General features: G+C 33.5%; 1 protein-coding gene across 1 annotated transcript in view; it reads left to right on the top strand.

Moving 5' to 3' along the window:
• GRIK2 (glutamate ionotropic receptor kainate type subunit 2) overlaps window positions 1–17,310 on the top strand; it is a 676,248-nt gene that overhangs the window by 491,041 nt on the left and 167,897 nt on the right. Inside the window, 1 exon segment of the mRNA XM_027602788.2 lies at window positions 15,464–15,687. Within this exon segment, the coding sequence (XP_027458589.2) occupies window positions 15,464–15,687 (224 nt within the window).

Here is a 17,310-nt window from a genome sequence, read left to right as displayed (position 1 = left end):
CTGTTTGATTAATACCCATAACAAAATCCATGCAAAATAAGCAGAGTAAGACTGACTAAAGCTATGGGACTCAGGGCTTCTGATCCCAAAGCAGGGCATGTTGGTCTAGAATTATCCATGGATTAAAAATGCTCCATGTAATATCCAAGTCTGAAGGCAGGCTTAGTGCTTGACACTAGGGCCTTGAATTGTGCTTCCTTACTTGTGAAAGCAGCATGAAAATACTGCTGCCGGAGGCTTTGGCTTATCTGAAAGTTGTGGGCCTAGATTCAGCCAGGTAACTGGGAACTCTCTCAAGCTACCTAATTGTTTAGGAATTAGATTCAAAATACCACCAATATCATCAGGACATGTGAACCTCAAACCACCCATATAAAACATAGGGATCGGAAGACTGGGGAGGAGGCACTGGGTGAAAGGAGTAATAGAACCCCTAGAAAGGTACCTGTAAGAATATATGAGAGAGAGAGAAATAGAGAAAAATGACAAAAACAAGCTTGCATTGAAAAATATCATTGAACATGAATTTTATCCTAATGAAATACATTTTATAGATCTGACAGACTTTATTTTTTATTTTTTAAAAAATATTTTATTTTTTTAAGTAATCTCTATACCCTACGTGGGGCCCGAACCCACAACCCTGAGATCGAGAGTGTATGTGCCACTGACTGAGCCAGCCAGGGACCCCATATCTGATAAAGATTTTAAAATAAAAACTGAAGGCAAAATATCTTTTAAAATTCTATAAAATATTTGTAAAAAATACAATTATGTAGTAAAAATAGTGAAATAAAGTATGAAATACAATGAAATAATGAACATTTTTAAAGTATCATGAAAAGGTATTAAAAAGAAACTTTAATAGATAAGATATACTAAAGAGGAAGTTAAATGGAAAAAATATACTGATTAATCAGCACACAGCACAAAAAGACAAGAAAATAAACTTCTAAAAGAAGAACTTAGAGGCATGGAGGATTAGGTGATACATTCCATCATGTCTCTAGTAGGGGTTCCAGAAGAAAATGGAAGGAGGTAATATTTAAAAAGATGATAGCTGAGGATTTATTGGAATTTGCTCAGAGAGGATCCTCTCATAAACAATTACATGTAGAAAAGTCCTAGTACTTTTGGGACCCCTTAGCTCTAAGGACCCTTCTGTGATGATTTTGCCTCTTGTTATCCTATACCTGAAGTTCTCCTTCAGATTCTGTACTAATCACTTTTTAGACACAGCTACCAAGTAAACCCACTTTAAAAAGCGGCCATTAGCTTGCCGCTACTTGCTGAAACTGAATGATTGGGCGCCTGGGTGGCTCAGTTGGTTGGGCAACTGCCTTCAGCTGGGGTCATGATCCTGGAGTCCTGGGATCGAGTCCCACATCGGGCTCCCTGTTGAGCAGGGAGTCTGCTTCTCCCTCTGACTCTCCTCCCTCTCATGCTCTCTGTCTCTCATTCTCTCTCTCTCAAATAAATAAAATCTTAAAAAAAAAAAAAAAGAAAGAAAGAAAGAAACTCAATGACTGATCCACAGAAATCTTGGGATTCCATGGCCTGATGAGATTATTTTGAGGTAGGTCAACTTGGAATTTATAACTAACAATGTGGGAAAGACCTCAAAAGTTTCTCTTGTCAAATTGAAATAGTGTATTTAAGAACTCAGCCAGGCAGGCAGCTGTGACATCTTGGCTTTACATGAAAAAAGGTAGCTACACCTTTGGTGGCAATTTTATCCCCCACCTTACAGCTTGAATTGCAGCTGCGAACTCAATAGGAACCTTGATTCAGAGAGGTTCTTCTAAATGCCTGGGCTTGGTTCCCTGACAAGTTGAAACATGACAGTGTTCACTGGGCTCCTATAGCTATCCAGCTATCAGTGCTAGCTATGCAGAACCAAAACTGGGCAAGATCATTCTTACTAGTGGGCAGAGCTCAAGGCCATTAGCTATAACTCTAGCAATGATTCAAGCTCTTGCCAATGGCTTGGGTTTTAGGCTGCCCTTTAGAAAGCTAAAGATTGGCAGATACCCCTCTTTTGAGCCACGAACTATGGAAATAAGTTGTGGCTCTTGATTGGAAAGTTTGGATTGCTAATGAATTCAGAATTTAAGCCTATTAACTGCTATATTGTTTTTTCTCATTCATAGTGTGAGTCTCAAATATTCCATGAATCTTCTCCTAACCACTCCATTGATCTCTTCCTCATACAATTCGTTGTGTTCTTATAGTTCCTCTGAATATTTCTTGCTTCAAGGACTCTTATAAAAGCTCTGGGAGGGATCATGCCTAACTGTCTTTGCATCCCTATTCTGTCTAGTCTACCAGTAAATACTGATTGATAGATCCTGTCATATTATTTCACAGCTGAGAAGATAAAAGCTGATTTTACTTTACTATGGGATATATTTATGCAAACTTTTTAAACTGGTGAAGGAATAGTAATTACCTTCTAAAATCATGGTTATTTGTTACTTTAAAATTTACTCTTTGTTTGACATTTTTTTCTTTACATCTACAGAAAGATAATCTGATTGATTATTGCTCCCTTTTAATCCTACATGGAAAAACTACATGAATGTATGAAAAAGATAGGAATCAGTAGCCTTGAAATATGGTAGCATTTTCTCCAACATATTACTTAATATTTGATATCAGAGGTTCCATTTGAATCATTCAGATTAAAATACTTATGAAAAGGGAAATTAGGGACACCTGGGTGGCTTGGTTGGTTAAGCATCTGCCTTCGGCTCAGGTCATGAATGCAGGGTCCTGGGATAGAGCCCAGCATCAGGCTCCCTGCTCAGCGGGGAGTCTGCTTCTCCCTCTCCCTCTCCCTGCCGCTCCCCCTGCTTGTGCTTGCGTGCATGCTCTCTCTCTGTCAAATAAATAAAATCTTTTAAAAAAAGGGGGCGGGAAGCTTATTTTTCCTTATCCTCAAAATGCAAAATATATCATTTGCTTTTCAGAAATTAAATTAAAACAAAGCAGTACTTTATTGCCCCATTTCATGTTTTAATAGTTTATTTTCAGAAAATAGTTGTATTTGTCCTGAAGTTAATCTATAAGTTTAGATCAAATAAAACTCTTTGCATGTGTATCTCAATCTTTATATTCTTAAACATAATGACCACAGAAATTCTATGGATTTACTTTATTGCTTATCATTGTGTTTTATTTGATTAGTGATGTATTTCATATGTCATATATTTCCTTATACAAAAATTACAAAATTTAGGTAAAACCATAATTCTATAACTATTGACAAACATTACTAATATTTTGCTTGATTTCTTTCCACTATTGATTTTATACTTTTAAAAGTTTATATTATAGAACTTTTCAAACATGAACAAATAGAAAAGGAAAGTGGGGGGGGCAATGTACCTATCACCAACCCTTGAAGATTAGAAAACTCTTCACCAATCTCATTTCATTTCAACTCTCATCAATTTTCTTGCCACCTGTATTATTTTGTAGCAATTCCTAGGCTTTATATCATGTCATATTTTTTCATAAGTTTATGTATAAATAGTATTTATCACTAAGAAAGGGACTAAATTTTTTTTAAATGGCCACTCCCTCATTATCCCACAGGAAAAAAAAAATATGATTCCTAATGACATCAAGTATTCAACCAACAGTATTTATTTACATTTTTCTGATTCTGATTGCTTTATAGTATTTATTTACTCATTCATTACAATTTACTTGTTTAAATTGGGATCTAAAAATTCTCTTTAATTTGTGATCGGTTGATATATCCCAAGACCCATTTTAATCTGTAGATTCCCTCTCTTACTATGTTTTTATTTAGTTGAATTCATGTTTAATATTGTGTGTTTCTATATCCACTGACATTATTGGCATTCATTCCCTTTTATCAGAGATATCATAAAATTCTATTTAACAGTGGATAGTAATTCTTTATTGTTATACCCCGATTTATTAACAATTCCCTTTTGAGGCATGTAGGCTACTTACAGTTCCAGATTATAGGTGATCTTGGGGGAATACATTTGTATATTAGCCTGTTTCTGATTTAGAATTATTTCTTAAATATTCTAGGTTTGACATTCCAGGGTTAAGTATTAAGGATATATTTAAGGCTCTTGCAGTCTGGAACAGATGGTCCAGTTCCATTCAATAGAAAAATTTCCTTGCTTATGATCTCTGTCTTAAATCCTTTTATTTAATCCTTCTATGAAATCCTGCTATTTGACACTTAATTTTATTGTATATGCCCTTTAGAAAAAAAAAAAAAACTCATTCTCTCTGGTTTTAGCAGAAAGAGAGAAAGTGAAAAAAAAGAAAGAAGGAAGGAAGGAAGGGCAGTTTGGATAAAATAATAGATGGAATATTCTAACTTTTTTCTTAGAGAACTTTTTATTATTATTTGTATCCAGTTTTCTACTATCAAACACTATTGTAACTGCAATAGTATTGGAAAGACTTGTTTGCTATTTTACAGTTTTTGTTTGTTTGTTTTTGCTTAACCTTTATATTCAAATTTACCTGTGAGTTACCCAAGTCTCTTTAAATACATGGTGATGATATATTGTTAAAATCTCATGAACAAATATGGAATGACCTTAATTTTTGTTAACAAACATGGGGAAGTGGTCTAAGTTCAGTTATTATACCTGAATTATTTGGAAAATCAAATAAGCTAGAAAGAAATTGCTGTTCCCAGTGATATTTACAGAGGGCATAAAGTCATTCCTATTAATCAATGGGTGATTTTTGTACAGGCAGGAGATCACATAGGTGTTGTGGGAGCAAGGTCATGTCACAGGTTCAGAAATATTGTGCACAATGTAATCTTTTTTTTCTTCTATTATTATTGTATAATACTGAGTCACAATATCATGGGATCAGTGTTTTGATTAAACTTTTAATCAGCAGTTAGATAGGTATTTTAACAAATTCTAAGGCCCAAGTAGTTTTCTTGCAGTTGAATTTGAGCACAATAATATTTGAGGATCACATTTATAGAATAAAGAGAACAAATCAGAATGGAATTTTAATTTTAGCGGAAAAAACACACTGAGAATGACATGAGAGGTGCAGTGACACAAATTTTCTCTTCTAAATCTGATTCTTTTTGTTTATGGTTGGAATGTGTTTTCATGTGATGTTTCTATAATCAGTGAGATTTTCTGGAGAGGATCAACAGGATGATTAATGTGGGAGAAGGTCTGGAGGGTTAGAGACATAGTCGCTGCTCCCCTGGCCTAGTCAGCTTGCTTCCACCGCCAGAGCCTTTGTAACTCACGATCTCCTCCACCAGGAGAACTCTGCTCACACCCTCCCAGGGCTTTATCTCTGACTTGACTGAAATCTGGACTCAAATGTCAGGACGGTGGAGAGGTTCCTCTGTCCATTTTATAAAAATAAGTGCCCTCCTTTCTCCCTAGTCATACTCTGATCCTCTTACTGGCTTTACCTTCACTCATTAACATTCTTTTACTACCTGAAATTACATCCTCTAATTTTTTCATGCTTAGTGTCTGTCTTCTTTTTCACTTTGGCTCTGCCAGTACTATGAACATCAGAACTGTCACTCGAGAATAAATATTTGTTGAATAAATTAGTGAATTGTTTAATAACAAATTGTTTAATAAATTAGTAAATGAATGACTTAGGATAGATGGCAGGATTTTAAGTTCCTTCATACCTCAGAAATTTTAACAGATATTGAATAAATCAGTATAGTTAAAACTTTACAAAACTTAATGATTAAATAGTACAGATTCAGGGAATTTTATTAGTCATGGGAACCATGTTAAAGAATTAATTGTAAAGATATCCACATGCAACACCAATGATGACTAGCTGTTATATCAATATAAATATTTTTATTACACAAAGTTCTTTCTTACCCTGTATATTAACAGTTTACCCATTTAACAAATACTAATATGTTCTAAGTATGAGCATATGATACAGATTTTGAATGTAGAGATTTAAGTAAATTTATATTTTAATTTGACCCATTCAAAGTTAGGTTTGCTTAGTAATTCAGCATATGATGTAAATCTATTTATAAACCAAGGTACGTTCTATGGAATAAAGAGTTAAAAATCCATGTTCTGTCAGAAGATATACTGAAGATCTTGTTATAATTTATTCTCTAGAGTATTTAAATGAGTGTAACAAATGCCTTCAGGTGAGACTAATGAGACTATATAGGAAAATCAGTGTTTATTTTTATTTTAACTGGGAAAGGGAATAGAAGAGGTTGAGCTAGGTGTGCCTTCCAGTTTACTCACATGGTTTACAAGTGTTACCATTCGACTCTTCTTATTGCTCTCATATTGATTACTCTAAAGATCACTTTAATTTTAAAATTAAAAGTTTAATTTAAATTTTAAGTCATAGTTTTAAAAAAATCTAGTAATAAAGAATAGATAATCAGAAGCTATAAGACGGGTTATATTACTGGCATTTTTCCCTCTTGAATCCATTGCACTTTTTGTAAAACACTAACAAGTGTTTGTGTATAGGTCCCATTTCAACTCTGGGTTTTTGCAAAATTAATGTAAATTCTAATAAGGAATATCATTTTATAATAATCCATTAGAGCAACAAGTGGGCAAGCCAGTAAAATTATAGCATAACTGTACATAGCTCAACTTATTCATACACACTTCAGCTGAAATACTTATTAGACCTTTCCAATTGCTTGTTTCCATTGCCATGGTGAGCACCTGAGAAATGAGACTGTCCTAAATACCTTTGTATCCTATACTTTGCCCCAGGCCTGGTGCAGAGTGAATCTTGATAATATTTTGTCAAGGAATATTTGTTATTGTGGCAAACGTTCTAAATACATTGATTCTAAAATTATTTTTAAAATTATTTGAAATTAATTAACATCCAGTTTTAAAATGAACTGATCGTAATAAAACATTTTATATCATTGATTACTTACAGCAGTTATAATTTACCTATTATTTTAAAATAGATCCTGAGAATTCAATGTGCTTAATCCATTATCCACTGAAGAACAGTTTACAGAGCAGAATTACAAGTTCACAATTCCATTAGGAAGTTTCCCTATAGTTCATAGTCATCCATCTTAGTGCTAGTAGTTGTTTCGTGGTCCACTGGTTGTGATCCCGTAGCATGTAAACTGGGAAATGAAAAAAGATTTAGCAGAAAATATATAGGTGAAATAATACCTTCAACCAGTAACAAGAAATTGTGTAAATGTTTTATAGGTTCAAGGAATAACATGAGATTTTAATACTATTTTGGGTTGTTTCTATTTTCTATTTGAAACTTTTAATATAAATTTGTTTCAAAGAAGCCATTCATTCTCTCTCTTTTCAACAGATTCTTATTTGCTTGATAAATATATAATAACATTAAGTTTGAGTAATATTGTGGATTTTTCCTTGTTTTTTTATGTGTGTTTAAATATATAACTATAAGGATTATAGAATATAATAGAATATTTTTCACATTTGGGTGATTCTCTTGGACAGAATAAAGTGTTTTCATTTATATTATAATTTTAAAAGATATGACTTATTTTTAAAATCAGGAAATCTATATACCCAAAATGCACAACAAAAAATGTCAGAGAAACCATCTTTCAGTGCTTTGCTCATGAATAACAGATATACTAAATTCCACTTTGAATTATTGATATGAAGATTTCAGATTATTTTTCATTGAAATTTAGTTTTCTTGAAATTATCAATGTGGAAAACACTCCTCAATTTCCGTGTACTCAATTTTTTCAAGGGAGCTAAATTAATTAAACTACTACATTAGTCTACATAAGTCCCGTGGAATACTGAAGGGAGAAAGGAAGATATCATAACAATTCTAGTACAGAAATATTAATATTTATAAGCCATCCAGTTGAGAGTTCACAACAAAATCAGAACTGAATGTGAGGAACACAACACAAAACAAAAGCCATTAAATCCCCTTCAACCCTCACTCCCCCCCACAAAAAACCATCAAACTCTAGAAATATTTTGGAGCCATGGATCTTCTGAAGAATTACCGGTTGAGAAGTTTATTTTTCATTCTGGTATTAATGGCAAGCTTGGTAGATGTAGTCAATATCGCTTGAAATTATCAGCAGGCTTACTTAAGCATCAATAAAGTAACAGCTGCGGCTTGTGTTTAATACTGCCGCCTGTGTTTAATTCTTTCTTAATTGTCCCTGTTCAGGCCTTTCATGTATAAAAGAAATCTCCATATTTTATAACTAAATTGCCCACTGTACACTATGTACAATGTGGTTAGTACTTAGTTTGGTGAAAAGCAACTGAAGGCATATTTCTAAAATATAAGATTATGTTTTTGTAAAACTACAAATAGATATTAGTTTGTATACTGTATGTAACATATATAATTTGAAGTTAGATTTTCACATATATGAAACATGTAACTTTAATCTCTTTACATGTTTTTCTTAAACATAATCTAGTGAGTACTGACTAACATAATGGTATGAGGGAACTTCTTGTTTATTATAAAAACTGAAGTCCAGTTTATCACAGAAACATGAAATAGTTTATCAGTTTTTTAATTATTTTTGTTATATAAAAATAGAAATCATGCACATGGAAAATCTCACTGTTGTAAGAAAGTAAACTTCTGTAAAGAAGTTTAGGGAAGTACTGGGAAAAGAATTAGCAGTAAGGATAGTTTTATGCATTCACTCAATCATTTAAAAATATTTAAGACCCAGACACTGTAGTAGGCACTGGAGATGCAGAAGTGGACAAAATGGAGAAACTCCTTACTCAAAAGAGACATACTATTGGAAGGAGACCAACAAGAAATGACATAATTTCAGGTCATGATAAGTTTTATGAAGAAACTGAAAACATGGTAAGGAGATAAAGAGTGATAGATTGAGTGGTCAGCAAGATCCCTTTGAGTGACTGATATGAGAACAGACACATAAGAACATTTGAGTGAGTGAATAAGGCCATGTAGATGTATGAGGGACAAGCTTTCCAGGCAAAAGGAAAAGCAAGTACAAAGCCTTGAGCCAGAAATGTGTACACGTTTAAAGATTAGCCATGTGACCAGAGTTAGAACAAGAGTGATCTTACTAAGACCAAGAGAGTGATAGGAACTGATATTGATTAAATAATTAGGGGCCATCTCTCATAGAGCTTTGTTAGGCCAAGATTAGGTTTCATTCTATGTGTGCTAGAAGTCATTGGAGAATTCTGAGCCAGAAGTGATAATCTGGTATGTGTTTTATAAAGAACTTGTCTTTGGATGAAGAACAGACTCTAGCTGGGCAAGAATGAAACCAGGGGACCAATGAGGAGGCCACTGCAAGCGTGTAGGTGGTGTGACTAGGTGGATAGTGATGGAGGTGGTAAGCTGTGTGTACAGAAAGTGAACTACGTTTCCCTAAAAGTGCACACAGAGGTGAAAGCATGCGTTCACAGCACTATGAAGAGTTTAGGAGAGTGTGGTGTCACTTAAAAGTAACATTAAAATTAATATCATAATTAACTAGCTTAGTTTTTTTTTTTTTTTTCTTAACATATATTGCATTATTTGTTTCAGAGAAAAAAAAAGAAGAAGATAGCAGGAAGGGAAGAATGAAGGGGGGAAAAATCAGAGGGGGAGACGAACCATGAGAGACGATGGACTCTGAAAAACAAACTGAGGGTTCTAGAGGGGAGGGGGTGGGGAGATGGGTTAGCCTGGTGATGGGTATTAAAGAGGGCACGTTCTGCATGGAGCACTGGGTGTTATGCACAAACAATGAATCATGGAACACTACATCAAGAACTAATGATGTCATGTATGGTGATTAACATAACAATAAAATTTAAAAAATATCATAATTAACTAGCTTAAGTGTCTTAGCTAAATCAGTTAAAATATTTACAACTTATTCAAATGCACTTACCACTATATTTTACCCATTTTCCTAAGCACTCCACAACATTATGGAAATGAAAAGTATTTAGAACTGGTTTTCCATTGTTAAATTACAAGAACTTTCAGAAGCATGCTTAAGATGTTTCACTGACCAGAGCTTGTATTATAAAATAATATCATAAAGTTCTTTGAATACTAGGACTTCATAAAGAAGGTTTTCTCAACATGATCAAATTTGGAGTCATTGTGACATTCATGAAGATATGCTTTGTTATCTAACTTTTGTATTAGGTAATTGGAAATTAGACCAATAAATGTTACCATTGTTCTATAAAATTTTAATCAAAACATTGCTATTACCTATATAACTCCATAAAAAGAATATTCTGTTCTCCCCTAGATGGGTTAGTTCACTAGAAATTACATTAATGTACAAATAAATCTTATTTCTAGAGTAAGATCAGTAAAAAATTTTACTTTTGAAATTCTCTGCGTGATTTACTTTGAAAATTTTAGTAATTTAAATTGTATTTTAGTAAGTTGAAACTGTATTTAGCAAACATTTACCAAGGAGTTCCTTGGTGTCAGATTTTGTCCAATGCCCCAGGGATGTTAGATTGATTATTATGATAGTAAAACAATTTGGAAGAGTTCCCCATAGAATGATAGAATATTAAATAAAAACATATTAATAAGATAGCTGCTGGCCAGCCATCTTTGTGAAATTTCCAGGGAGGGATACTTTATGATTTTCTCAATTCAGAGCTACATGCTTTGACTGAAGGGCATGTCTGCAGGTTCCCAAGTGCCTACACTCTCCAGAACAAGGATGACACAATTACAATATGTATGTTCAGGTGTCTCATATTAGTTGACTTGTATGTGAAAAAATTAGAAACAATACAACATAAATATAGTTCCAATTAAATTATATGGTTAAGTTTAAAAGTGCTATAAAAATTCACTCAGGAGAAGTTAATGTGTATGGATTGTTCAAAGAGGGCTACATAGGAGGAAAAGAACCAGAGATGTGTCCTATAGAATGTGTATAGTGAAGGAAAGGGAAGATCATTTTGGTCAGGGAAATATAGAAAAAATAAAGCAGAAGAAATAGTAATGATGAATTTGCACAGAAAAATAGTGAGAAATGAGTATGGTCAAGTCATCTTTGGAGCCATATATCCCTTAAACTCTCACAACTCTGGATTTTCATCTGTAAAAAAGAAAATCACACTACAAATTTGGTAGGACTGTTGTGAGGATTAATGGAAGTGATATGAGCAAAGAATATGGTCTTGGCCCATAATGGACACATTTAATTTAAGCCACTTCAATGAGATTTTTTTCCCCTGCTGTTGCCACCCTCTCAATTCTGACCTTTGTCCTCTCAGACTCTATCTTCAAAACACAACACGAGTGTAATCATTTAAGCTTCACTGACCCGATCAGGTAGAAGTGAGCTCTTCTTTCCTTTGTGCTATTCATATGACACATAAAAGTTTACTTATTTATTTTTCTTTGGCTGAAATAGATTTTTTAAACAATTTTGACCATTGGATTTTCCTAATGCAAGATTACTTTATTACTGTATTCTTTAAAATAAAACACGAGGGCACCTGGGTGGCTCAGATGTTTAAGCGTCTGCCTTCAGCTCAGGTCATGATCCCAGGGTCCTGGGATCGAGTCCCGCATCGGGCTCCCTGCTCCTTGGGAGCCTGCTTCTCCCTCTGCCTCTCTCTCTCTGTCTCTCATGAATAAATAAATAAAAGCTTAAAAAAAATAAAATAAAATAAAACACGAGTGAAGGTAAGGAGTGCACTTGTCGTGATGAGCACCCGGTGTTGAATGGAAGTGTTGAATCACTATGTTGTACACCTGAAACTAGTATTACACTGTATGTTAACTGGAATTTAAATAAAAACTTAAAATCTTAAAATAAAATGAAATACCAATTACTAAATCTATGTTCATGAAATCATAACCTTTACCTACAGAGATAAAAAGTTCTTGGATTATGCAATTTATGATCAGGCTCTTTTCTCCAATGGCTTAGTCTTTAATAACATGGCAGTTGATAGGAAAATATCACATCTGTCATTATAAACATCTTTAATACAGCATCTTGATTATATTTCAAAATTATTATATTATTAATAGACTTGTAATGAAGTTAGATTTTTTTCATAGAGAACCCTATTATGTACAAGTAATGTTCTTTACTACTGCAAGATAATCTGGGGTCTGATTGTTTAAATGAATTTAAAAAACATATTTGGTGTGTAATTAGAGACTGCTTATTTTTGATGATTGATGTTTGATAAGTTTTGTGTGATCTATTAATAGTAACAACTAAGTTCTAATTAATTTCGTCAACATAACATTAAATACTACTAACTGAGGATATGGTTAAAACAACCTGTTATTTTAAAAAATAAATATTTTTAAAGCAGTTTTAGGGTTATAGAAAAATTGTGCAGAAAGTAGAGTTTCTATACTTCTCCCATTCTACCCTCCGCCCCACAGTACCCCTTATTATTAACGGCTTCCATCAGTGTAGTACATTTGTTACAATTGAGCCATTATTGAGACATTAGCTAAAGTCCATAGTTTACATCAGGGTTCACTCTTTGTGTTGTACAGTTTTATGGCTTTTGATAAATGCACAGTGTCATGTACCCACCATTATGATTTCTTACAGAATAGTTTCACTGTCGTAAACATCTTCTCCTTCCACCTATTTGTCACTCTGCTCCCTGAGTCCTTGGGGCAGCTACAGATCTTTTTATTGCTTGTATAGTTTTGCCTTTTCCAAATGTCATATAATTGGAATCATATCATATGTATGTAGCCTTTTCAGACTGGCATCTTTCACTTAGCAATATGCATTTAAGGTTCTTCCATGTCTTTTCACACCTTGATAGTTAATTTCACTTTATTGCTAGATAATGTTCTGTCATATGGATGTACCACAGTCTGTCAATGCATTTATTTTTTCTTTGACTAAATGTCTAAAACTCTATCTTTTGTTTCAAATGACTGATTTCTTTTATCATTGAAAGTATTTTACTGTGTAATGTTTTGTCTTTTTTTCCATTTTATATTTGGAAGAGAAATTTTATTTTAGGCAATACTAAGTAAATTTTAAAATTTACTGGGCATCTGGGTGGCCCAGTCGGTTGAGTTTCCGGCTCTTGGTTTTGGCTCAGGTCATGATCTCGAGATCGAGCCCATGTCGGTCATGAGATCGAGCCCGTGTCGGTCATGAGATCAAGCCCTGTATCCGTCTCTGCACTCAGCGTGGAGTCTGCTTGAGATTCTCTCTCTCCCTCCCCCTCTGCCCCATTTATGCACCAGCGTGTGCTCTCTCTTTAAATCTTTAAAAAATTTGGTGTATGTTGGGGCACCTGGGTGCCTCAGATGGTTAAGCATCTGCCTTCGGCTCAGGTCATGATCCCAGCATCCTGGGATCGAGTCCTGCATTTGGTTCCCTGCTCAGTAGGGAGCCTGCTTCTCCTTCTCCTCTGCTGCTCCCCCTGTTTGTGCTCTCGCTCTCTCTGTCAAATAAATAAATAAAATCTTTAAAAAAATTAAATAAAATTTGGTGTATGTCTAGTCAGTCATATTAATATATGCCTATTAAACAACTTTTTTTGGAATAATGTTGTAGTTTTGTCTTAACATATGTTATTTTAATTGTTTCCTAAGTTTTGTTGACACTGATGATGAATTTTAAAATATTTTACTAATTTAAATCATATTCACTTATATGCTTTACATGTGGTAAAATTTTGCTTTTCATGTGCCTAGGATGAGGGAGGTTACAAAGGAGCAAACCACCATGTTGTCCATTTTTTACTAGAATCTTTGTTTCTTAAATGATTACTTTCTTTCCTTAACAAACTTGTTTACTTTTTCAAACCATCTGTACTTCCTTCCCTTCTGTCTTAGAGAAAACACTATCTCTTCCTTGTGGAAAATATTCCATCTGTATAAACTTTTCACCTAACCCTCAAAATTCTCAGTGACTGTAATCTATTCATCACTGTCCTTGCTTCTGTATAGTCCCCTTTCCCATCTCTACGAACTCCTTAATAAATGAATGAATGAATGTTTCCATGATTCCATTTCTGACTTCTGAGGTGCATGTCATGGTTGGTTTTGGGTTTAGTTTCCAAAAGCTCGGGGTTTATGTCCTGGTTCCAATGCTCAATTAACTCTATGACCATGAACAATTTTTTGACTTCTCATGCATTCCGTTTCCTTACCTGAAAATGGGAATAAGAGTAGGATTATATAAGGATTAAGTGTGACAATGCATGTAAAGTTCTTAGCACAGTGACTGTTGCATAGCAGATGCTTAAAGGACATTAACAGTTACTATTGCTAAATTGATATTTTCTTTGATTTATGAATATGAAATATGATGATATCCTCTCCAGGGCCCTTAAGACCTGTTTTTTCCCCCTCCTACTTTTTAGAGAAATGTTTTTCTCTCTCCACTGCTACTCAAAGATACTCTATTCAGGCATCTGACTGCTCCCTCTTCCCCATATACATCCAACACACAGAGGCATACACACACATACCCAGAATAATATTGTCAACAAAGTTAGCTTCTTCGAGAAGTTTCTTTTTTTAAATTCTCCAACAATCCTTGCTGTAAGGAAACTGTGGAGGCCCAATTTCATTATTTTGTACACTTTTCTGTAGCTCACTACAAGGAGCACTTATTTATTCTCTGAAAGCCCAGTGTGTTTATGAAAATAGAATGTAGAAACAGCTTCCTATCGTATATGGGAATAGATGCCTTTATTATTTTAAAATATTATAATTATTTCTTTCAATATATTGGAGTTTAAGTTCATCCTGACAGATGGTTATAACATGATGAGTGAAAAGCATTAGTAATTTAACATATTTAAGCTACCGTGGAAAATTAGCAACTTTGTGAAAATTGAAAAACTCATTTCCTGATGCGATTTAGGCAAAGCTGCAAGGACTTTCATTAAATAATAGAAAACAAATTAGAGGGATAGAAACAGAACTCAGAGGCAGTAAACACAATCACATTAAAAGTTGATTTTCAAAATGTTAACTATTTAAAGACTAAAGTCTTTGAACTGTACTTTATAGTTTTATAACCAGGAAAACATGTTTCTTGATTATCACCTAAATAATTTGAAGTAGATATTATTATTATTACTATTTAGAATCTGACCAAGGTATTTAGCAAGTAATAACTGATATTAAGTGTCTTTTTAAGTTTAGATTAAAAATAATTGTAAGATCCCATAGCATAATAATTCAGGTACTGAATGTACAATAGTTTCTTCAGTTTTTTCATTCTGTGCAGTTTTTTTCTTTCTCTATTATGGCAATAAATTCTGGTTTGCTAATCTAGAAGGACAAAAAAATGAGTAGCAGAAAAAGCAGATGCTTTAATTGAGTCAAGAATGCTTTAAATGTTAATGTAATACTTACTCAGACAATTCTTAAGTGTAAAGTATTTGTTTTGTTTGATTTGGATACTGACTTCGTTCTTGAGACTTAGAACCAATTTTCCCCCCTTTTCTTCTGTTTCTCTCTACAGAAAGCTGACCTTGCAGTTGCCCCACTGGCTATTACCTACGTTCGAGAGAAGGTCATCGACTTTTCCAAGCCCTTTATGACACTTGGAATAAGTATTTTGTACCGCAAGCCCAATGGTACAAACCCAGGCGTCTTCTCCTTCCTGAATCCTCTCTCCCCTGATATCTGGATGTATATTCTGCTGGCTTACTTGGGTGTCAGTTGTGTGCTCTTTGTCATAGCCAGGTAACATGCTCACTTTTGTGATTTTTTTGGCAATTGTTACCTCCTTTTTCTAACTAATAATTGTCAAAAGTCACAATAATTTTACTTTTCCTTTTCTTTATCTCCCTTTGGGTACTGAAGAATAATGAACTTTGAAGAGTCACATAATTTATTAAAATATACTAGCTGCTGTTTTGGGCAGAATGCATGCTGGTTGTGTCAGTAAGCTGTAAGTTTGGTAGAGTTTACTCTTTTTAATCAGCATTCTAAAAGCAGTCCAAATAATTCGGACATAAAAATTATTTCCTCATTTTGAAGATTTCTCTCGAGCCAGAGAGCACAATAATATATTTTACTAATTTGAACTAATAAATCAGTCATAAGAAAAAACCAAAGTGGTAAAATTTAAAAGGAGGCTTTTTTTAATGAACCATTAAAAATAAGCATTTTAACTATAAAAAGACTACCATTAATCTCCACATAAAATTTCTCATTTTTTCACAAAATAAATATAATGTATAACTACAGATATTTTTTGCACTATCATCAAAATTAAATATTAAGTAAGAGGGTTATTTTTTCAATGATATTATATAGGTTCTTCTGATAAATTTACCACTAAGGATATTTATCATTTCTTGAACATATCCTGTTCTCAATGAAGTCATGTATTTGTTCCTAGCAGTAAAAAAACGCTTAGTTCATTCCATTAAAAAGGGAATGAAATCACTTCGAGAAGTAACATAATATTTTTGATATAAGTACATTTTTATAGTTATACACCGATATTTTTTTATATTTACGTATAAATGCCATGCAAATTTATAATTTTCTACCTAATTGGTTTAATATTAACACATGAGTCCTTCAGATAAGTATCATTTGTGTTTGGCTGAAAATTTGTATTGGAACAATGTGTACATATAGCATTTGTAGCTGTATGGTAGATCATGTTAAAATTTTTATTTGAAGTTGAGAATTTTCCCCCCAAAATGAGAATTTGGAGTATGAAGTTCACAAATTTTTAGCTCCAGCTTTTTCCATATCTGTGAATATAAAACAACCTTTTCATTTTTGAACATCTTTGCATCAGTTACATATTTTTTTATAGTGACCAATATAAGCCATCCTGTTTTATATGTCTTCAGATAAACAAGTTCAAGGATTACAGTTTAAATAATTCAATGGCTGGAGAACTCTACAGCCTGCCCACAGGCAGACAGAAAAGTAAATACTCCAAAGTATAGAAAAAGCCTTTCTTCCTGTCTGCAGGTACACCTGCTCCTTCTTAATCAAATTAATGAAAGTTCCCAGGAAGGATAAAATCAAAACTTAAAGGTAAATGTCCTGAGACCATTCTGAGGCAATTTGTGTAGGCATCAATCAAGCTGAATTAAGTCTACTGTAGTTTCCAGGGGACCTTAAGTAGAGACTATTGAGTTACCTCAAATTTGTATTAGGAATTTCAGATATTACTAATTTTCTGAGCCCAAATCTTCTGAGATTACATTCAAAAGCAAATACTGAGACATCTGAATTCTTTTCCAGCTTAAAAGTACATTTGCAGTTAGAGGCATGTGGTTTGGCTATGCACTCATTTAATTTTCAAAATATTTATTTAACTCTCAGTTTGATAAACCATCA

Source organism: Zalophus californianus, chromosome 7 (genome assembly GCF_009762305.2).
Source record: "Zalophus californianus isolate mZalCal1 chromosome 7, mZalCal1.pri.v2, whole genome shotgun sequence".
Classification (NCBI taxonomy): Eukaryota; Metazoa; Chordata; class Mammalia; order Carnivora; family Otariidae; genus Zalophus; species Zalophus californianus.
This window is presented reverse-complemented; position numbering and strand designations above follow the sequence as displayed.